General features: G+C 36.3%; 1 protein-coding gene across 3 annotated transcripts in view; it reads left to right on the top strand.

Annotated features, from left to right (window-relative positions):
* OLFM3 (olfactomedin 3) overlaps positions 1-23,514 on the top strand; it is a 181,122-nt gene that overhangs the window by 140,698 nt on the left and 16,910 nt on the right. For 2 of the 3 annotated variants that reach the window (XM_019753730.3, XM_019753729.3), the window contains exons 2-4: positions 5,762-5,908; positions 11,751-11,906; positions 16,447-16,666. In XM_019753730.3, the coding sequence (XP_019609289.1) occupies positions 5,762-5,908; positions 11,751-11,906; positions 16,447-16,666 (523 nt within the window). Of the gene's footprint in view, positions 1-4,256; positions 4,358-5,761; positions 5,909-11,750; positions 11,907-16,446; positions 16,667-23,514 lie in introns of those variants that run through there. The other variant, XM_074318686.2, reaches the window with a different exon arrangement.

The following is a 23,514-nucleotide window of genomic DNA, read 5'->3' as shown; positions in this document are numbered from 1 at the left end:
AGGAAGTCCCCCATGCTGTGGACTCCTTACCAGGAACAACCTGGATAAGAGCAACTGAGCAGAGGAGATTCAGCAGACACCAGCTGTTCTCATTCGGCCCAACCGCTGAGGTGGGAAGAGGCCTCGACGAGACCTGTGGGCATAAGTGATTTGTTTTGCTTGTTTTTCAAACATCTAGCTGGCTTCTCCTCTGAAATAACTACTTCAATAAGTTAGTCCGTTTTCAGTACTACAAAACAAGCAGAAAACTCATGCAAACTCTCAATACTCCATAAGTTTCTTATCTTCAACTCACTGATTTTTTTTTTTTTTTTAAGTCCTGGGTGAAGATATCTGACATCTCTGTTTTGTACAACTGTTTTTCTTCCCCAAGTCCTTAGGCAATGTCCATTTTGTGAAAGAGCAACTAAACAAATTAAGGACAGGGACACGGATGAGAGAACAGAATGGCAAATCTCGAGAGCCACAGAGAATGTGATAATTGCTTTTTTAGAGTAGAATTGTGACATGGATAAGTTTAAATACTCGATGCAGAACTAAGACCAAAAGGGGAAAATTACAGAGAAAAAGATTTAGACCCTCAGTTTTCCACCAATGGAAGGGACTACCTATGGACCAGCGAAATTCCTATCATGCAGGGTTCATTTCAAGTGGAAACAAATAATGTATAGAAGTGTCACTGAGTGGAAAGACATAGAACGAGTTATGACTTCTAAGTCCTTCCCAACTCTAACTCATTGTGATTTCCAGAGTCAAGTAGAGGTGACCAACCAATCTAAATTGGATAATGTCTTTGAGTTTTTGTTTATTTTCCTATTTCTATAGTTGTTTTTACTTAGAGCCTCACAGTTTTCCTGAGTGAGGAATATGCATTTTTTTTTTTTTTTTTTTTGGTTCCAACTAGTCTCATAAAAAATAGGAAGGAAACTGCTATGTAGTGACATCTTTATTAACACATCCTCTAGAACATAACTTCTTTTAGTATGGTCTGTCAACATCTCTCTAATTCCTGTCCTCACATTTCTTCTCTTTCCACAACTAAAGCCATTAGCATGCTAAATCACATTTCAATCTCTGAGACCAATCCTATCCTCAGACAGAAAATTTATAAGGGGTTTTCATCACTCAGATATCTCCACTCTAAATCAAATAGGCAAATTGATTTTTTTCTGCTTTATTTTCCCCTGCTTTGGACACCACTTTCAGTAACTAGATCTCATTCCTTTTTGCCTCAGTCCGTACTTTTATGAAATGCCCAGAAACTCGGCATAAAATGTAAGACCTAGTAATGTTCAGTCAATTGATTTTTGTTTTCTTCAAAGGATAAGAACTCTGTCCCTTTGTCTGGCCTTCCACCTGGGACCCGATGAATGACTGCAATGCCTTCTACGGGAATATCCACTTGTTACCAAGCCTTCACTCTTAACTATTCCTGTGGGGTGCCAATGGCTACATGTTTCTATACAGTTTAGATAATGCTCTTCTCCTGTTTAGAGCTTCTTAAATATTTCGAGAGTTTTGTAATATTAAAAACTGCTAAATTGTTCAGTTAGTTCTTCTAATTAACACAAAAGAGTCAAAGAGAACTGCATCAGTCATCACTGTGATTAGCAATATTTTCGATGGTTGAAAACCATATGCACCTTCCAGGTCCAAGTGCTGGGCTTCACAGTAGTTCAGAAAATGCTATCAGTTATCTTTATCATATATATAAGAGAATTTCACATAACTGGTGGTGCAGTATGGTACTTAAATTTTCGGTCTCTGAAATCAGACTGTGCAAGTACGAATCCCAGCTCTTCTGATTACCCACTCCATGACCTTGGAGCAAGTTCCTTAGTGTCTCTAAGCCTCACTTTTCTCATCTATAAAATGGGCAGAATAACATCCCCTAGTCCATAGGGTGAGAGTAATATTCAAAGGCAATAACACATGTAAACTGCATAGTAATGACTAGAGCTCCATAAATGTTTGCTATTATTATTACACAAATTTTATTGACACCTGAATAATTGTTCTTATAAGTTAAAATGGGAGAAAGTCTTTTCTCATTGGTATCCAAAACCATCTAAATATTTCCTTCCACATGAGGTCTCAGCTGGTTTTATTTTGATCCTCTTTTCAACGCTAGTATGGGTGCCCTAAAAGAGAGCTCTAGAGATGCTCATAAAGCTTCCTTTATTTATCACTGACCCTGAAACAGAGGTCTATATCAAAATCCACAGGACCGTCAGGCACTCATATCGTGTAATAGCTTTTTTCTTTTGAGCCACCTTTTTTTATTTTTTTTTGCTAGAGGTAGCTTGTTATAGTTGAGATCATTCAAATTAACTCTGTAGTAGAGAAGGTCATGGAGCTTTTCAATGATTCTTACAAGACAACTGGAAGACAAACAAAGCTCAAGTCTTTACTTTTATTAAGCTGACACTTCAGGGGAACACTAAAGGAACATCAAGCCCTCTTCACCTTTCCTGCTTTTATCATTCCAGAAAGCAACTGACACCTTGCCCTGTCATGATAAGGTCCTCGCTAGTTAGCCAAACACTTGGCAAGTGAGCATCAAAATTAATGCTGCCTGGTTTAATAATCAGTATTTGCACTGTTGTTAAAGATATTTTAATATTATAATTGGGTGGCCCCTGTTTCTTTATCCAAAAGCTAAATTTATTCTAGTGGCAAGCCTTAATGTTCTGACATATTTGAGATTTGTGTCCAATGTTAGGAGCATTCTAGCTGAAAGTCCAGGACCTATGTCTCGATATATTAATCCCATACTGTTACTCAGCTTAAACCTTTAATTATATCATTGAAACTACTCTGCTAAGCTGTTTCTACCTCCATTCTGTAGATGATCTCTTTGCATTTTTCTTCTTTAATACAGAAAAAATAATGCAATAATTTTAAAAATCCTATCTTACTCTAACAATGTATAATTCAGAGTACATCTTTCTATCCTAACTGGACATTCAGGCATAAATCCTAGAAAGAAAGAGTGCAGGGATAATGAAAAACAAGATAGAAATGAGGATGAATCCAATGCCCCAGAAATAAAAGAGGCATGGGAGACTTCCATGAACTATCTAAAAACAGAGTTAGAAAAAGGAGGCTAAAAAGATAGGTCTGGCATAATTTGCTTTTCATTATAGATCAACAGCAAGGACTGTGACAACTTCATGAGTTACCTGAGTTTATAATTTATAGTTTCCTCAATATGTGTTCATGATTGGAGTTGGAATGCCTATCATCACCCCCTAGTGATTATCGCTAAAGCCCTTGAAAAGAAAAAGAACTGTGTGTTAGTTGATGGTATGTGACAAGCTGGGGCCTGGGACTGAATAAATAGGAGATTGTGTCTATTCTGCTGAGAATTCCAGAGACAAGATCTCACAGGCTGTGGCAGATCTGTGGAGAGAGAAGTCAGCCTGGTTTAGTCTTTTTAAGAATTTGCTTCCAACCAGTCTATAAGCAAACCGACCAGCCCAGTCACACTGGGCATTTTGCAAGATGACGCTCTGCTGGTCTCCCTTCACATCCTTGTTTCTAGCCCTGTCACAGCTCCTGACCCTTATCCGTTCTCTTTCCTCTTCCTTGGCCTAATCCCTCCGCCTGATTCATTAAATACCTTCTTTTCTAGACTAGATTCATCTCCCTCTTCCCCTGATCATAAAAGAAACACCTCCCTATCTGCTGCGTCCCTGGAAACCATAAAAGGAAAGCTGGAGAAAAACTAAAGAACTGCAGGTCCCAGCTATAGAAGTAAGCCAGAGATTAACTAGAAAGAGGCCAATTGATTTATCTGATATTTCCGAAGGAAAAACAAATTCAGACACAATTGCATGGTTTGTCTATGTAACATCTGTTAGGTAGTTTTTCAATATCCACGTGATTGACCTTTAAAAACAATTACCTGAATGTTCAGCGCCACAGTGATATGGCCATAGTGGTAGAATTAAAAGCAGGACTCCAGAGCTGGACAGTCCAATAAGGAGGCCACATGTGGCTATTGAGCATTTGAGATGTGGCTAGTCCAAATTGAGGTGTTCCCTAAGTGAAAATGCACACTCAATTTCAAAGACTTAGTACAAAAAAGGGGAGAACATAGAATGCAAAGTATCTCATGTATAATTTTTATACTGACCACATGTTGACATGAAAATATTTTCAGTATATTGAGTTAAATAAGATACATTATTAAAATTAATTTTACTTGTTTCTTTCTTCCTTTTGAAACATGGCAACTAGAAATGTTTTAATTATACACGTGGCTCTCATTGTATTACTCCTGGAAAGTACTGCTCTGGAGCATACTGCTTGGCTTCATACACAGCTCTGCTACATACAAGCTGTGCGTTCTCAGGCAAGTTAATTAATGTTCTCTTCTGTGAAATGGGAATAATAATAATTCCTGTTTTGTACCCTTACATCAACAAGTAAATGGACCTGAGTTGTTTCCTAGAATAGGGCCTGATCTTGAGCAGGTAGCATTCTTCAGTCTAGGCTATCCCCAAAGAAAAATTCAACTGAGAGCCACGCTGCCGATATTCTCAAGAGCTGGGGGAAGGAATAAGTGATTCTCTGGGCCGTGCACCAGGCCTTCCACAACAACTTCTGTTTGTACAATGGAGAGGGTATGCGCAAAGCATAGCTCTTCCGAAAAAATAACTAGATAAAAAATAAGGCTAGTTATCTTGGTTGCTAATAAAATCTACTTGATATGGCAGATAGGAAATATTCAATACATCTTATAGCTGAATAGAAACTAATTGTTGAAACAAGACATGTGAAAGACAATTATAATACGAGGTAAATACACATTAAACACCTAATAGATAGTACGGACAATCCTTAAGAAGAGGTGGAAACCATGAGGACTGAGTAAACTGAAGGTTTATAGAGGAGGTATTCCAAGCAGGAGAAGCAAAATGAGTAACATAAAAAGATACGCATTAAGGAGGCATGCTTTCAGGATATACATAGATCAATTTGGTTGTAGAGAAGTTTCCTGCAGGAAGATACAGGAAGCAAAGCTAAAAACATAATAGGAGGTAGAGTGCAGTAGAAATGGAATGCCACTTTAAGCTAGGATTCTAGGGAGGTGGGGTGATTAGTGCAAAGAAGTAATTTGGGAGGATCAATTTGGCAGATTATGCCAAATACTCTTTCTAGCTCCTCTGGGACTCAGCATCCTTTCCAAAACAATGCAGATCTAATTATTTTTACCCTATATTCTCATTTGATACCTCGGCATCCTTTCTAAAACAATGCAGATCTAATTATTTTTACCCTATATTCTCATTTGATACCTTTCCAATTAATAATTGGCCCTTCAATACCTAGGAAGCTCTTTGGGACAGGGCTTTGCTTCAGAATATCACACATGAATAATAATCAGAAAAAAATATACTACTAATTGCCATTTACTGTTGAAAAAGACAAGCTAACAGATTATGTATAGAAAGATTGGTCATATGTATCTAAGGGGTTATCAGATGCTTCTCGAATTGCATGAATATGTCCGAATGTAACAAAATGCATTAGGAGGTGGTGTAGGATTAATAAACAGTTAATGATATAGAACCTAAAATAGCAGAAAGATTCTCCTTCTGGGAATTGATAAGAAAGGTGCAACTGCCTATGTAACCTGCTCGCTTTTTAACAAACTTTATCAAAATAGATGCTTTTTTAAAATGCTACATACTTACAATCTCTTTGCCATATGTGTTTTGTGTGTGTTCTGTGTGTCTGCCATTGGTTTCCTCAGACTCAGATTAGTCCCAAAGAAGGGTGGCAAGTGTACAGCTCAGCACAGGATCCTGATGGGCGATGCATTTGCACAGTGGTTGCACCGGAACAAAACCTGTGTTCCCGGGACGCCAAGAGCAGGCAGCTTCGCCAGCTGCTGGAAAAGGTAGGTGTCCTGTGTCCCCTGTGCATGTTTTTATTGAAATCTACCATTCTTTGAAAAGGAAATAGAGGAAGGCAGGTAATGCTGAGGACAGTCATTCCAATTTTTGTCCCCCTTCTTAAACTTCTCCCTCTTCCTTGAAAGGAGTACCTCAAGCTTCCTGCGCTATTCTATTTATATGACTTTTCACTTATCCCAACCTTGACTTCTTACAACTGACTCTATCATATATCTTAATGTCCAGTCAGTGTCTCCTTCAGAAAAATAAAAGCGAGAAGTTTTATTCCAATGCCAGAAATTTAGCCTTAACTGCCAGGATCACACGAGGCTCCTTGAGCTCATACTTTTGGATCCCATTATCAGCCTTGCAAAGAAGTTAAAATAATGGCATGCAATATGCAAGCTATCTGGACAGATGATGAATAATTCCAAGGATCATCATTCTCTAAGTCATTCCTTTGAACATTAAGCTCTTCAGTTTCATTCAATAGCATTCTCTCCATATAATTTACTTAAACTGAATCCATAACAATCAAATGCAGAATGCCCTTGATTTATTCTCTTCTACAGATAAAAGTCAACCCAGGAAAGGTTATTTATGTTTAGTTTAGGGAGAAAAACAAACAAACAAACAAACAAAACAATGAATGGTTCTTTCAATTATCCTCATTGAGACTTTTATTGCATTGGGCTGGGGTGGCCAGACTGATACAAGGATGACAACATGTTTGAATTTTAAATACCATCAGGGATAATAACATAAATTAGATAGTATGTGCTTTTAGAGGACGTCTTGCTCAACAGTTCACTCTGTGCAATATCCTTTCTATGGCCATCCTCACAACTATGGCACTGAATGGGAACTTTTTACAGAAAATTAAGAGAAGCTAGAAAAATGAAAGCATCAAATTTATTAACAGACAGTCCTAGTTAATGCAATTCCAAGCCTGGCCACAGTAACTTTCTTCTACTACCATATATGAAAATAAGTTTCCTCTGTGTACATTATTTGGAAATCTTTTGATATCCTAAGACTTTAAAAAGACTTTTTTTCATGTTTTTATACTAAGATGATTAGTCTCTTTTTCTGCCCCCTCTCCTCAGAGCTATCATCATATACTGGCTTTCTCTTAATTCTCTTTTTATGATAAGGTCCCATCTTCCCTGTTCCTTTAATATCTGTCCTCCAGACAAGAGCAAATGTCATTTCATTCAAGTTAATGACTCTAGCTCATGTGCCTCTTAACTGTTAGAAAACATGACATATGAACTATGATTAGTGTTGAGTATTGTATTCGATCTTGATTTTCTTTATTTCTATGAAAAAAATCTCAAATATGTAGTTTAATACTGTTTTGTTACTAGGAAAATTAATTATATTGGTAAAAAGATTTACTCTTTTAATCCAATTTTGCTTTCCTATTAAAATATATTTCTCCTCAGATTACCATTTTTTTTGCTCCAATCTTCTATGCAAAAATACTTTTTTCTATGTCAATTGTGGTGACAGAAACATTTTCTTAGACACCATAACCTTAGTGTTACCATTTTTCGGTATCGCATTGCATACACACATACATACATAGACTCAGACATTTCTTCAAAAATCAGAATAAATAAAATTCAGATAAAGTCTCAATGTCAGGAAGCAGATAATACCCTCTAACAGGTCCAAAGGGCAATGTATTCCAGAGCTATGATAAAACCAGGAATTAGTGAAGGATGACTAAGGCAAAAAAGTACAAGGAAGGGGGCTGGTATAAACCATCATTGAAATTTATATGACCAGTCCGTCCAATATGCAATTTGTTTAATGTATTAAAGAAATTTGAGAAAAATCACACCTTTAAAAATTCATCAATACCTAAATGACAAAAAAAACAACAACACAATTATTAACAAAATCAAGGTCACCACAAGTTAAATTTATCAAATTTACCATTTGGTAAAGTTATGCCAACAGAAGAATAATAGTAAATTGTGTGCACTATTTAGAGTGGCCCAAAGGAAGTAGCACTGGTTTACTGCTGTAGCCAAAGAAAAGATATCTGAGACAAGCATTCCTTATTCAGACTGAGCTAGTCCCTTGCTGACTTCTCTATAGCTCCACACATATTCAAGGTAACAGACGGCAAACAGAGGCATGACCATTACATTCACCGCTAACCAAAGGACTGGTTTAGTCATATAATAAGGGAATATTGTTAATAGGAATAACATTAGTAACAATAGTTCCCACTTATTATATTTGTATCCACTCCATTCAATCCTCACAGCAGAAGTAGTTATCTTTCTAAGTTTATGTAAAAGGAAACTGGTGGTTTTGAGGTTAAAAAAAAAAAAAAAAAAAAAACTATTAATGAGCTCAATTAGTAGATTATAGAGCTATACCAGATCAGTTTTGCATTTTCTCAACACCATGCAAGTGTCATCCAGAATGCCACTGGTGGTACCCACACTCATTTAGGTGATGGTCTGTCAAACAAAGTATTTATATCACTAAATATTGGGAAAATTATAATTGGTTTCACAATATTTCAGGGCTTAGTATGCCCAAACTAAAATTGTTCATTTAAAAAAGTGTTTATCAAAGATGAACGAGTAGGTTCTCTGTACAGCTAAAGATGTTTTGCATTGTCTAGGTCAGTATTTCCTAAAGTGTGATGTTTGGACTAGGATGCCAGCGACATTCTCAGCAATAAAATAATTTTAAGAAAAACTGTACTGTACATCATACTTCACTCTTGAAGATTTCTACCACACAGTTTCATACTAAAGATTTTGCAAAGCCCTACAGTAAAGAAATCTGTTTATTTTTGTTAACCCCAAGGCTATCTAAACATATTGAACTGCTGGACTTTTTTTTCAAGTAGCTTCCACACTAATTATGAATGAGTGTGAACATCAGAGACAAGCAGGCCAAAAGAAAAAACACAGCAGATGGGTCTTCTTCCTGCAGTGTGATCACAGGGATCCAGTCTCTGGTGTCGTCAGTAAACTGAGTCTCAAGGGTCTCCGTAAGCAGTGGGAAACTAAACAGTCCTAGGTACAGCCAGCGGCAAAAACAAAAGGCAGCCCAGAGCCAAGTCCTTTCCATTTAGATAGCTCTATCTATAGCCATTACACCGAATGCAGCTCTTATAATTATACATGATTCTGCAATATAGGTCACAATCAAGACTCAGCAAGTTCTCTCAGTGCATTTTCCCACAACACAAATAAAGTTGAAAATTAACTTGGTAGGATAAGTCAGAGGCGAAATAAAAGAGAGGCTGTTTTAACTTGATCCAGACTATCTCACTTGCCCCTCATTTTCTAATTGTACAGACTCTGCCTTCGTACATAGAATTCCTAGGAATACATAAGCCATGCCCATGATGGTGTCTTCATAGATAGATGCCATATTCAAATGTATAGCTTCTTTACACAAATCGCTTTTCTTTATTCATGCATGATCATAATGAAGCTGAAAATTATTTTTAAAGCATTACATTTATCCAAGATGCAGTTGCCATGCTTTCAATGTCTCAGTAATTTTGTGCTACACTAAAGATTTTTAAAAACGAAGCTTTCTGAATGTAGGAGTGATAGTAAATTAATAAATATTTGGGAGTCATGTAATGCTGTAGCCCAACCAAGGAAAGGAGGAGGAAACTTTCCTTAAAATATTAAAATACAAATTACCCATTACTACCATTGGAAGCCTAAGATAAGTTTACCCAATAGATATTTATTGAGCAATTATTTTGTGACTGGTTCTGTGCAAGGCCTTGGAAATACATAGAAGATATGAATAAGACACAACTTCTAACCTCATGAAGCTCACAGAAGGGCAGCCACTTCTCTGCTCATACCCAACACACACATTAAACAATTAGTTTTAATATAAGCTAGACTGTAACTGTATGTTCTGAAAAGACAGGACTCATAAAGGGCAGGACTATGGACCAAAACAGTAGAAAAAGAAACAGGAAAACCTTACCTTTTCTGACAAGAAAAGTAGAGGATCTGAGGCAAGCCAAGGCAGGAGAATTCACTGCCTTTTTTTTTGAACAGAAAAGAATAAACTTTATTTAGTGGTGAATATTATGACCATCTACATAAAAATCCTAGATCGTCTAATGTAAAATTGTAATAATTTAAATAAAATTTTACAAGCACATTTAGCTCATGTTTCACATAGAAATATTCACTGCCTTTTTTGAAAGTGCGAATTCTAAGGCATGTTACCAACAATAGGCTCTTTAGAGCTGGCTGGTCCACTAAACTTTGTGACTTTACCTGATGACAAAAATTTGTCTCTAAACAAATCATCTTTTCCTTATTTATAACTCAAAAACTTTTCAATGAAATAACTTTTTATTTATTACATAAATAATACATGTTTATTAAAAATAAATTGAATAACATATAAAAATATATGAAACAAAGTAAAGCTCACCCAAAATCCCACCACCATTTTTTTGGTGTCTATGATTTAATGTATGCATTTATGCAGATGGGTTTACACATGTTTACCAGGACCTCTTTCTACAATATTTATTTTGTTACTTCTCTTCACACCCACACCTCTCCTCCCACCAGAAAACTAGTGTTAACAACCTAACATATATCTTTCTAAATCTTCCATACCTTTCTCTATGTTTTGATTATGTATTCCATTTTCTTTTACATGTGTGCATTTCTGTGCATCTGTGTGTGCATCTGAGAGAGAGAGAGAGAGAGAGAGAGAGAGAGAGAGAGAGAATTTGATTCAGAATAAAAAAACCAAATTATATATTTTTATGTTTGTTTTTGATTTTCTCATGGAAATCCCTCCATGTTGAGCAGTGCTTCTCGATATTTAATAGACAAAGGAATCACTGGGGATCTTGATAAAATGCAGGTTCTAATTCAGTAGATGTGGGAGAGGGGCCCAAAATTCTACATTTCTGACAAGCTCCCAGGTGGGTTCCAAAGTTGTTGCTCCACAGACAATATTTTGAGTACCAAAGGTATGAAGATCTCTCTTATTCTTTAAAACTGTTTATTCACATTCCATTTTTCAATTCATTTAACAGTTCTCCTATTAGTGGCTTTCACTTTGTTTTCAGAATTTTGCGGCCCCAACAATTAGAGCAGCCATTCTTTCCTCTTTTCTACATGCTTTATAGGTCACCTATTTCCTACTTCTAAATAGCCTGGGGCTCAGTGAACCTGGGATGGTGCCATAAGCTTAACATGTGTTTACTGCCTGTCTACCAAACACTTGATATGCTTGCCATTTTCCAGGTCTCCTGAGCACCAGCTCTGCCAGTAAGGAGGAGTTCCAGCACTACCACCACTCATTAGATCAATCCAGGCTCATCCCTAGGAACACTTCCAGTGTAGCTTGAAGTAACTGTACTGGAATGAATGAATGCATTCTAGGTCTGTTGGACACTTCACTGCCATCCACAATGGCTACACATCCCAGATTTTGAAAAAGTCAGATTTAGTACTGATAGAAACAACTTATTTTAACATTTAACAGATGGAAGCATTATAAGCTTACAAAGCCCTGGAATAAAAATTCTATTTTTTTAAATTTATTTTTTTGACATATTAAATTCTCATTTATATTTATATTCAGTCATTTCTAATGTTAGAATGTCCATATTATTTCCTGCTAAGGTATAATTTTCTCTTGCTGAATTTTTTTAAATGTTTCTCATGAAGCACTGTCCTTCTGCAAATATGTCATGTGGAAATGCAATTATGGATTTGGTATTTCCAGTTCTTTTTAATGTCATTTTGTTATTTCAGTAGTGACTGTTTTATACCTATCAACAGACAATAATTTATAGCCAATGTTCCTGTTTAACAGGTTCAGAACATGTCCCAGTCTATTGAAGTCTTAAACTTGAGAACTCAGAGAGATTTCCAATACGTTCTAAAAATGGAAACCCAGATGAAAGGGCTGAAGGCCAAGTTTCGGCAGATTGAAGATGATCGGAAGACACTAATGACCAAGCATTTTCAAGTAGGTTTGACTTCTGCAATCTTGTCAATCCAAATGAGACACTAAGTGCAAGTGCCAGCCTGGCACTCAGCTAGAAATAACTGTGCTAGCCCATATGTGCAAGGTTAAAGGCTAACGGGTAATGTCAATCATCTCTCCACTGAAACTGACCACTAGCTGGTAGGGATGCATAGAAGACTTGCTATAAAAAGAGTCTTATCCTTCTAGAGCTAGGTGGAGTTTCTGGATAGATTTACAGGCACTTCCATACCTATATCAAAGGGAAATCTAAAGGGAAACTAATAATTAAATTTATCAAAGTGTTTCCTGATGATTTTATGCCCTGCCAATACAAGAAATAGAGAGAAAATAAATTAAAGGAGACAATGATATCATTATTAATAACACGTAGAAAGGAGTTGGTTTCATAAGTTGATACAAATAGTCCTTTTTTAGACTTTAAGTTGTCTGTTGGCAATTATTTAGAAACACTGAAAATGGACAAATGGTCCTTTTAAGCACACTATGTGGACTTTTATTAACTATGCATGACAGTGTCATGGATTAAAATAAAATCTGACTCTGATAATGCCATCTGAACCACTGTTAAAAAGAAATAGTCTACTTTGCAAAGACATAGCACATAGTTTATAAAATACACCATGGTTTTATAAATATAATAACCGCATTTTCCCCTGTCAATTAGGAAGTGAGATTCACTGCTGATGGTGAGGGGGTGGGTCTGAATTCAAGCTCTTGGTCAAGCATTGGAAGTGCTTTTCACACATAATTGTGATGGGCAGGGAGCTAGTTGGGGACATGCAACAGCATCTCTGTATGGCTTATTTTAAAATGGCAGAAATTTTCATGGTTTTGTAATTTTCTTCAGTGGGGCTCAGGATCCTGAGTAGATAGATACAGAAAATAGTCTTGCACTGAACAAGTTTTTAAGTTTTACCCAAAAGGACAAGAGGGTAAGAAAGTTGAGGGTATTGACAAGAGATGGGGCTAAAGTAATGAATCATGAGGTTTAAGTTGATAAAGAGACGTAAGCAAAGCCAGGAGAATAAGAAATTAGAACAAATTACAGCAAGGCCTAGAAAATACAATAAATGTAAAGATTATTGGAAATAAGAGAATGAGTGAACTGGAAGAACAGAGAATTTATGGGGGGGGTCAGTAAACAGAGAAGAATATAAGGCTGAGGGGCAAATAAATTAATTTTAACCAACATTTATTGAGCACTTACTATGTGCAAGGCAGTGTTGAGCCCTCTGCTGGATAAATAATATATAATCTCTCTTCTGTGAAAGACAACAGGCAGGTAGTAAAATGGATAGTAAACAGAGGCATAAACATTACTTAACATCACAAAGAGGAGAGTAATTAACTATGCTGAATTTTGTTTAGAGAAGATCAGGGCAAGAGTTACAGATTCAGCAATATTCAAGAAAACCATGTTGGACTAGTGCCCACCCCGACCCCTCAAAAAAATTAAATCACAGAGGAGATCAGGAAAACGGAAAGGTTTTCAATGACAATTTTCAATGGTCAGGGTTAGTGTGTAGACTATAGAGCAGCAACGTTAGCCCGAAGCTGAGATCATCAACTAAGCAGGAAATGGTAAGCTGGCACTTACAGTACATACAGAACATTCCAGAAAGGAAGAGGGACAGAAGGAGAGGAGCTCAGGGTGTCTGGTGCAGAGTGAAATCATCCAAGCTCCGATAGACAATGTAGAACTCTGTGATGCCAAGGGACAGCATGAGGGTGCCAGGGCTGGCAGGGCAGGGGACACATGATGACACATATGCATATATGGGAACTCTTGGAAGAGGACAGGAAACAAAAACACAGAAGGATACAAAGCTCAGAGAAACACAAGAAATAATTTGCCTATTCTGTGAGCTTGTATAGCAGCAGCCAGGCTACCAATAAATAAATTTAATTTTCAGCACCATATGACCTAATGATTTTTATTTTCCTAATGTAATCCAAGTAGGTACTGAAGTGATGTATCAAAATCCAAATTGCAATAATGATAATATTTTTCTGAAGAATTACACATATTGAACACCTAGTTCCAAGTACTTTAAATTCATTATATAGTAACTAATTTAATCCTCATAACAATCTTATCAGGCAGGCACCATTTTTATCCCTATTATTCAGGTGAAGAAAATGATGCACAATGAAGTTGAAGAATTTGTCCAGGGTCATATATCGAACATGTATGTCCAGCTCCTGAGTTAAGCCTCCTAATATCAACGTTACACTGCTCTCTACGTAGACTAGAGCTCTCTGAATTAAATTTAAGAACAATAATTAAATGATCAATATATGTTTGTTGAATTTATTTATTCGCTGTGTCCTTCTGCGATAAGTCAGATTTTGCTCTCGGTGCTGAGGTGCCATATTTGAGAGGAAGAAATGGAACATCCCAAAAGTAAGTTTAACATCAAAGAATACTTTTAAATTGGAAAAAAACTCCTCCTCTGGTATAGCATTTTCAACTTATCAAAAACACTAAGGTTTCGTCTCCTACATTCTTTTAGATAAAAAGCTTATTCTGGTCATCACACTTCAGCCTCTCATTCTTATATGAAAAGATTATGGTTGGGCAAGATAGTCTAGCTACAACCTTTGCTGTAAGAGCAACATAGTAGAAAGTGAAATTCTAGACAGGATTGGTAAACACAGATCTCTGCTATTCTGTTTTACCCTTTTAAGAATTTGGTAGGTACACTGGTTGAACTTTCCATTGTTCTCTCACAAGTGTCAAAATTGACTGCCAATAATCAAACTACGAATATTGGAAAAGATCCAAATACACAAATACCTTTTTTTTTTTCACTTCACGAGGAAAATGCCACCAAAATTGTCACACTGTATTGTTCTATTTTCAATATTCCCATACTGAAACGCAAAACTCTTTATTGTAACAGTTGCTATAATATGCAGCAAACGGTACCAACAGAACTAAATCGTCTCATTAAAATCCTAATAAAGCAATTGTGCCTTCCTTTAGGGATGCCACAAGGTGCTCAAACTAATAAGTTTATTTCAAATGAGCCACCAAAATGAGCAAAGCTCTGCAATTCTGCCTTTTGGCATATTTATGAATCTTTCTCATTATAAAGACTCCGTCCCCTCCCACTCAACATGGACATACACACAAAGTAAAGAATTCCAAGCATACGAGCAAGTAGAAATTTCCCCACAAGAAACATCAGCCCATAAATCAGGGCAGCAATGGGAGCACCTGGTATTTTAATACATTTATAGTAATAACATCTTCTCAATGTAATTTTAAAATGCAATTTTCAGCTCCTTAAATTAGTTAGTGTACAGCATGGTTCTGACAGCACCTAGGGATTATTCTCAAGTGATCGTAACAATGACAGCTCCTTCCATAAACAAGATCATCGGCAATAAACTCACAACTGAATCAAGCCCAGGAAATATGTTCATTGACCACCACCACCAAGTTAAAGGAAGAGAAGAGAAGGTGACACGTCTAGAAAGTGAAACTGCAGGTGTGGCTCTGTCCCATGATGCTAAGAGAGAGGGATACTGGGGCAAAATATGCTTCTTCTTCTCTAGATAAAAATCGACATTTCAATTTCAAACAACTATGGAACTGGGCAACTCTCTTTTGTTACGTAAATTATGAGCACCTCGATCCTGGAAAGAGTTAATTCACCAAATGGGCAAGCAATTCTGCCTTACATAAAGAGCTCTAAATTGTTAAGTTGGTGCAAGAGTAATTGCGGTTTAAAAAGTTAAAAATAATTGCAAAAACCACAATTGCTTTTGCACCAAGCTCTATCTAGGTGAAGGCAAATGGAGTCACGATGTGGCTACTAATGACAAGTGGTAAAGAGCCACATGCATTCCTTTGAGCTTGGAGTAGCTTTCCAGGGCTTCTTACGCCTGCCGACTGACCTAATGGTGCTGTGCTAAGGTGGATACTGAAAAAATGAGAGGTACCTGGGCATAAGGGAAGTATAGCATGGTGGGAGGCCATGACTGGAGAAATTCTGTTAGGCAAAAGCTGTTCCAGGATCCAAAATTCCCTGTAAGTACCCCTATAATCATAGATAATCAGTAAATGAGTAACTAGATGTTAATAAACAGGCTTAGGATATCTGACCTATTTCTAACAATTCATCATTAGCACACGGACTCTGCTTCTATTTCCTAACTAATTAATGGACTGTTCACTTTATATTATAAAATGTTACCAAGAAGTGAGGTAACACCTAAAGGCATCATTGCTACCATAGGAAGCCTTTGTAATTATGGTAAGGATCAATTTGTTTCATAGAAAAGACTGTAACCATTTAAAGAAAGGGTTCTTGTATTGAAAAGCTGAGATAAGTGGATTTACTAGTAATGATCATGTGGCTACTTACATTCTCACAAAATACCTAATTTCAACCAAAATCAATAAGGAATTTTGAACCTGTTTTAATAATCTCCTTTAAGTATCGAACTAAAAAGAACAGAGCTGCTTCATCTGTTTAAGTGACTCTCAGGAAAAATCGGCTGCTTTTCACAGGAGCTGAAAGAGAAGATGGACGAGCTCCTGCCCTTGATCCCTGTGCTGGAACAGTACAAAACCGATGCCAAGTTAATCACCCAATTCAAGGAGGAAATCCGGAACCTGTCTGCCGTCCTCACAGGGATTCAGGAGGAAATCGGAGCCTATGATTACGAGGAACTGCATCAAAGGGTGCTTAGCTTGGAAAGCAGACTTCGTGACTGCATGAAAAAGCTGAGTGAGTAGCACAACTGCATTTGCCTAGGTTGTGTTTTTAAGGAATTTCAATGAAAACTTCATTCGTATATTTTGCGAATAGTCAGCAATGCCAAATGATATGGAAAACAGTGCCGAATTATATGGAAAAATAGTTTGATTAACATTTTACTCAGTATTTACACTTCCTGGGAATTGGTACAGATAAGACCAAATTATCTTTGTGAACCCTTTTAACTCCATGCCGACTATTAGCTCATAAGTAAGGGCCCAAAACATCAAAATGTCACAATACATGGACTCAGAAAATACATGTTAATCAACATCAGGACCATTATCAGGAAATGTAAAAAAAAAAGTATCAGGGGTCAATGTTCCAAAAGGGTCTAAAATATAGTTGCTATGCTACTCAGATCTAGAGTGGGACATTGGGCAATTATGGTAACAGCAATACAGTAACAGGAGCAAGAAGGCTCATTCATCAGTGACATCTTCACTCTTCATAAAAGCCTCTCAATACACACAACCAATTAACAGACAGTAGAAATGGATTGGGGAAAGAAAATAAAATTGCAACAATGATGAATGCATTTCCAGGCACCTTTTCAGTGGATTAGCTTTTAGGGAAAATGTCACAGTGTACCTCACATGAATTTTAAGATATTAAAAGACAAACTAGCCCCTTTGCCTGCAAGGTCTAAGTTACTCCCACATAGCAGAGAAGGTGCTGAAGGAATCACAAGTCATTGAGACTACTAGGGCACCGTTCAGTTCATTTCTACGAGGGAATGTTTTGGAGAAAATAGAAATTAGAAAAAAAATGCTTCAACAGCAATGCACCTCAGTGGCCTGAACCAGATACAGTAATGCTCTTTACTAAGTGCTTAGTTTTCTCTTATGAGAGACCGAATAGAATAAAGTCCCCTGTGCTTAATTAAATCATATCATATTCCTAGACATGCAAAATATAATTATATGCATGTGAGAATTTGACTGAAAAAAGCACGGTTAAAGCTCTTGGACACCCCCTGAGATTACCAATAGATATTAATGGAGATTCTAATCAGACTTTCCAATTTTCCAGTTCTCTATCCCCCAGTGCCTCTTCTTGCTTCTACCTTAGGGTAATGGTTTGGTGCCATATAGTGAAGTACAGGATGAATCTCTCCATTAGCACAGTTTTGAGGCTTCACATTTAACACAAGTATCAGTAGCATTCAAAACTTGAGGTCACAACTAATGAAACTTGTCTTTACCATGTTTATGCCAAATTCGTTTTAAAAGGGAAAACAAATTGTCTATGTGCTAATAGTCATATTTGCACATTCAACAAATACTATGTATTTAATGAGGCCACCAGTGTATGCTGGCACTTTGCCAGGTATTTGAGGATACAAAGTTGAGTAGTAGACAGTCTCCTTCTACTGTCAAGAAGCTTGCATTTTGGTGAGGACAACAAACACATATGTAGATAACTACAGCAATGTCGACAGCCTTACTGCTCCGCAAGCACTAGGCCAGCTCTTCTACATGTGTTCTCATCCCTGCAAGAACTCTGAGTTAGGCATTATCATCGGCAATTTATCAAAGACAGATTGCTCAGACAGTTTAAAGTAATTTGCCAAAGGTACATGTTGGAGGCAACAACTTTAAACCCAAGTCCTTCTGAGTTCAAAGACTGACATTTCTTTCCCACAAATGATGTCTTTTGTTGGGGACATACAATAAGAGAGGAATGTCTTTTACTGAATTAAACTGATTGAGGTAGCCATTAAACTTTACTCAATAAGTTTAATTCAGTAAACGGAACCCAATTGCTGTAAAAAGAATCCAGAAAGTCATTTTTAATTCTTCCCTGAACTTTGCTCACATGCAATCACCACATCGCCCCCACCCTTCACCAAGCTCTCAAAACCACCTTTTCTGCCTTCTTATATCCACCACCCTAATCCAGAGCACATTTCATCATCTCTCAATTGAATTACTGCAATGGCCTCCTAACCACTCTCTTTACCTGAAGTAATTTCCTCTCCACCACACTAAATATTTAGAGTAATCTTTTCCAAATGCAAATCTAAGCATATTACACTTGTATTTAAGTGATTTTCCTTTAAAATTAAATCCAAATAGGCTTACATGGTTTGTCTTGATGACATGGATTCTCACTAATTCTCTAGCCATTTTCTGTCATTCTCACTCTCTCTAAACTTTAGCCATTCTAATCTTTCAGTTCCTCCATTGTGTGTATGCTTTCTTTACCTCCTGGACTTTGAAATGCCTCTCCCTTTTCATAGAACACTCTTCCTCCCACTTCAGCTATCCAAATTCTAACTATTTTTCTTGTTACATACCATATACCAACTTTCCCGCAGACCTTCTCTGATTGTTCCTTAACATGGTTGGACTCCCTTGCATGGTCTCCCAAACATTGAACATGCCAATTTGCCTTTTTTTCTCATCTTTACCAACCCCTTACAGACAAGTTGTCCTTGCTCTGAGAGGTCAAGGACCACCAGTTTCTTGTTCCAGCTGAATCTTTTTAGACAATCATAAAAGATCTGAAACATAATAAGTAAAAATTAATGTCTACAGAGTCTTTGAGAGAGCAAATATTTTTAAATTAAAATGTTTTATGTTGCTTTCAAGAAATAAATCAGTGTATGTCAAATATAAAACACCTATATTTTTTACAAAACCAAAAATCTTTCGGGAAAGATTTGTCACCTTTATTTTTGTTGCTATCTGTTCTATCTTCAATGACAAGACAGTATTTTATTCCAAAACACCTGGTATTTGGTTCTATTTAGCACTCAAATAAAGAAACACTGAAAGTCTCAGTGTTAGTGGAATTCACAGAAAAGTCAAACTGTGTGCCTGAGGTGGAGAGACACGAGATTTAACTTGGAAATATAATAGGGGAAATTTACAAGAACACTGCCTCAAATTGATTTGAAAAGATCTTCAAATGAGTCATTTACCAAAGACAGTTCCATTCTCCCTAAAATACTAGATTGTAATATAGAATCTACATTAGAGAATACACAGTTTCTCTAATGTCCATGTACTTGATGATGACTCATTTTTCTGGAACCCTGGAACCCTAGTTATTTTAGCACATTTATGGGTAATTATATATTTTACTATAAATTGATTTATCATTTATCTTTTTTATGTCCTACATTTTCCTAGATTACAATTAAAGAATAAGCCTTTTAAGGATATAAACCCTATGTTTATAGAGGCAAGCATAAATGGGCAAATTATTTGGGATTTCATAATATAATTCTGCTTCTTTCAGTCTGGATGTTAAATAGGCTTGTCCTTGAAGATATATTCATAATATAAACTTTATCTCAAAAAAATTTGAGGCAGTTTTTAAAATAAATTAAGGGTAAAGTTGTGATAATTATGGAAAATAGTATTTACACACATATTATTCTTGATCCCATTTACCAAATACCCACTGAAAACTCATTCTAGTGCCCCATCCAGTATAGCATCTATTATGTTCATCCTTCTCACCATGTTTCCCTCAGTACTATAGTTGGTAAGATTAGCTGTGCAAATAAAAGTTTAAATAATAGAAATAGATATTACTATCAAATGTGTGGTAGAGATAAACTTATTTTAAGTAGCCTTAACAGACTTTAAAGATGAAATCGTATCTACTTCCTGCTACATGAGTTCTCCAATGGCCTTAAGTAAAAAGGAATGACATTCTGTCATAAACATATTTAGTACTCCATTTAATTTACTTATATGTGAATGGCCTTAGGACTCAAACCAGAAGCTGTTAGTCTGGGCCATTACAAAGTACAATTATATATTAAAGAAATAAACAAAAGACAGATTTTGTTATGCTTCATTGATCCAAACAACTGATTTTCCTGATGAATTCCAAATGACATCTTTTCCTGAGCTACAAATTGATAAATATGGATTGTAGCTGATCTTACAAAATTTAATGTCTAAAAGGCATCAGAGAAATAAAATGGTCACATTCCTCAACTACCTATTCAGTATATTTTCTGAATATACAGATGCAATATATTATAAAATGCTAATATTTTCATGTGTCTTTCTGCAGACAGAAGAGCATAGCAGGAGAAAATCAATGAAGCAAAACTCTTAATTTCGTTCTTTGCCATCTACTCTTACAGAAACATTTGTCTTCCAGGCATTTGGGAAAATTATCCTTTCTGTCTGATTTCCTTTGTCCTTACAGAAAGTCAGAGTGAAGTGAGAAAGATAATTATTTATTTGAGCAAAAGCTAGTTTTGGGGGAGTAAGAAATAGAAATGATTTTTATCATTTTATGTTATATTTACAATTTTTGCACTCCATCAGAATCTGAGTTTACTTCACACAAGATTCATAAAATTAAAACTAGAAAAGCCCACAGTTTTTGTAAATTCCTGCAACTTTAATTTTACTGATTTCATTTGACAAGATGAATTTTAGCTTAGGAATCCAAGAACTACTTACAAGAGAAACTTCTACTGGCATGAAATTAACATTGAGAGCCTTTTCCTGTTTTTTGCTTCCTGAGAATAAGGGTAGATAATGATGATGACCATGATCATATATGTCATCCTGACAGTGTGTGTTTTTGTTTTACCACAACCACAAATATCACCTTCTCCCCATCAGCACATAAAAGTATATTGATCCCCTATCCATTCAATGTTTTCTTAGAATAACAAAAATGTCCATCTTCAGACCATCTATCTTATAGATGAGGAAACTATCACAGAATAAGTACACTATCCAATATTATATGATGACTTAATATCATGGCTTAGTAGATCAGAAACCAGATCTCCTAACACCCACCTCAGCATTCTACCCTTGATGAAATACACTACACAAAGAATATTTCCTAGGAAATTCCCTGGGAAATTGTGGAAGTAAGAACAGAGACAAAAAAAAATCACATAAAAAAAGAGGCAGTTATTCATGGATACTAAATAGATTAAATTACCATGCACTCGTGGGTTCATTTATTTGATTATTCTCTCTTTAACATCATCAGTTTCTCCCTCTCTACTAGATTATTCCTAAAGGCAAACAGACTTTTCTTAAACAATGAGATCAGCACAATAAAAATGTCCCATAACCCCATATTTTGCCACCCCATCTCGCTGCTTCCTTCTTGAAAGAATCTTCTAGCTGTTGCTTTAGCGTACACTCTTCAAAACCTACTCCAACCCAGCTTCTAATCTCAACACTCTCATTTGATTTTGTGATCTCCAATGACTTCTGGCTGCCAAATTCCATGGTCATTTCTTTGATTTTTATCTTTTATCCATCTATTTTATCTAGATTTATCTTTATTCTATCACATTGGTATGTCCTACAAGTCAGTACTTCATCCTTCTCAAAATGCTTTCTTCTTTTAGATTTTTTAACACTGCACTATTTTTTCTATACCATTTATAGTGTCTTAATGAGCTCTTTTGCTGTGTTCTATAAACATTGTGATGCCCCAGAGTTATGTTCTTTGTGGCTTTCTCTTCTCTGGGTGTGTCGCCTCTCTAAGGCAATACTTAGCCTCTGATTTCCACAATTATCAATGTGTTGAAGACTGTCAAAGCTATGTTTCAAAGGGGTGTCTGCTACTGAGAATTGTATACTATCTTCTCTACATCTCCACTGCCATGTATAATAGTCATGAACAACTTAAAATAACCCACATTGAATTTTTTAACTTTTCCCCCCTAATCCATTCATTCCTCAGTCATTTCATCTGAGTAAATAATACTACAATCTGTCCAGCTGAGTAAGCCAAAAATCTGGAAGTTATCTGAGATTCTAATTTAAGATTTTCTTTTAATTCCTCTTTCTTATTTTCCATTCTAACATCTAATCTATCAACGTTATCCAAAAAGAAACATAATCCAAATCCATCTAGTTGTCTCCATCTCCATCACCACTACCATCGTCTCTCACCTGGACCAATATGATAACCTTTCAACTGGTCTCTGCCTACACGCTATCTCCTCTACAATTAATTTTCTACATAGTAGCTAGAGTGATCATTTAAAAATATAGCTCACTCTGTCACTGCCCCTCCTCTTATTAATAACCTACAATAGCTTTCCACCATACCTAAAATAAAATCCAAATACTCTCTGATTTTACAAAGCTTCATTATCCATCCTGTTCACTTCTCCAACCTCATTTTCTACTTGTCCAAGAGTGTTCTAGACACACTGTCCATTTTTATTTATCTTAACTCACCAAGAATATCCAGATTTAGGGCCTTTGTAAGAACAATAATAATAGCTAACATTTGCTAAATCCTTAACTGTGTACCTAACACTATTCTAAACACTTAGCATATATTTCTTATTTAATTTTCCCAATCACCCTGTGAGATGGATAGTCTTATTGTGGTTACCCATGAGACTCTGAGAGGTTAAATATTGTTCAAGGCTGCCAAAGAGTAAGTGATAGAATCAGGATCAAAATCCAGGCAGTCAGACTCCTTAACCCATGCCTCCAACAATGTGAAAATGCTGCCTTTCTGTCCTGAATGTCCTTCCTTTCAGTATGGGTCCATGGCTGACTCTTTGTCAGTTGGACCTCAGGTTAAATATCGCCCTCTCTGAGCGGTCTTCCCTACTCACCCAATCTAAAGCAGCTCCTTATTCACTCTTTATCGAATTGCCCTATTTAAATATCTGCATTAAATTTATTCCTACCTGACATATTTACTTTGTTTGCATATTTGTTTATTCCCTCTCTCTTTCCATCAAAATGCAAGCTTCCAGAACAGAGGTGTCATGTCTTGTTCACCTGTAATTCCAGTACCTAGAACAGTGCTTGATGCTCATTACATTTTAGCTGGATGAATTAGTGAATGGAACT

The sequence above is a fragment of the Rhinolophus sinicus genome, chromosome 7, assembly GCF_057876585.1.
Source record: "Rhinolophus sinicus isolate RSI-liver-muscle chromosome 7, RSI-T2T, whole genome shotgun sequence".
Classification (NCBI taxonomy): domain Eukaryota; kingdom Metazoa; phylum Chordata; class Mammalia; order Chiroptera; family Rhinolophidae; genus Rhinolophus; species Rhinolophus sinicus.
The sequence above is the reverse complement of the archived record's forward strand: the minus strand, read 5'-3'. Positions and strand labels throughout refer to the sequence as shown.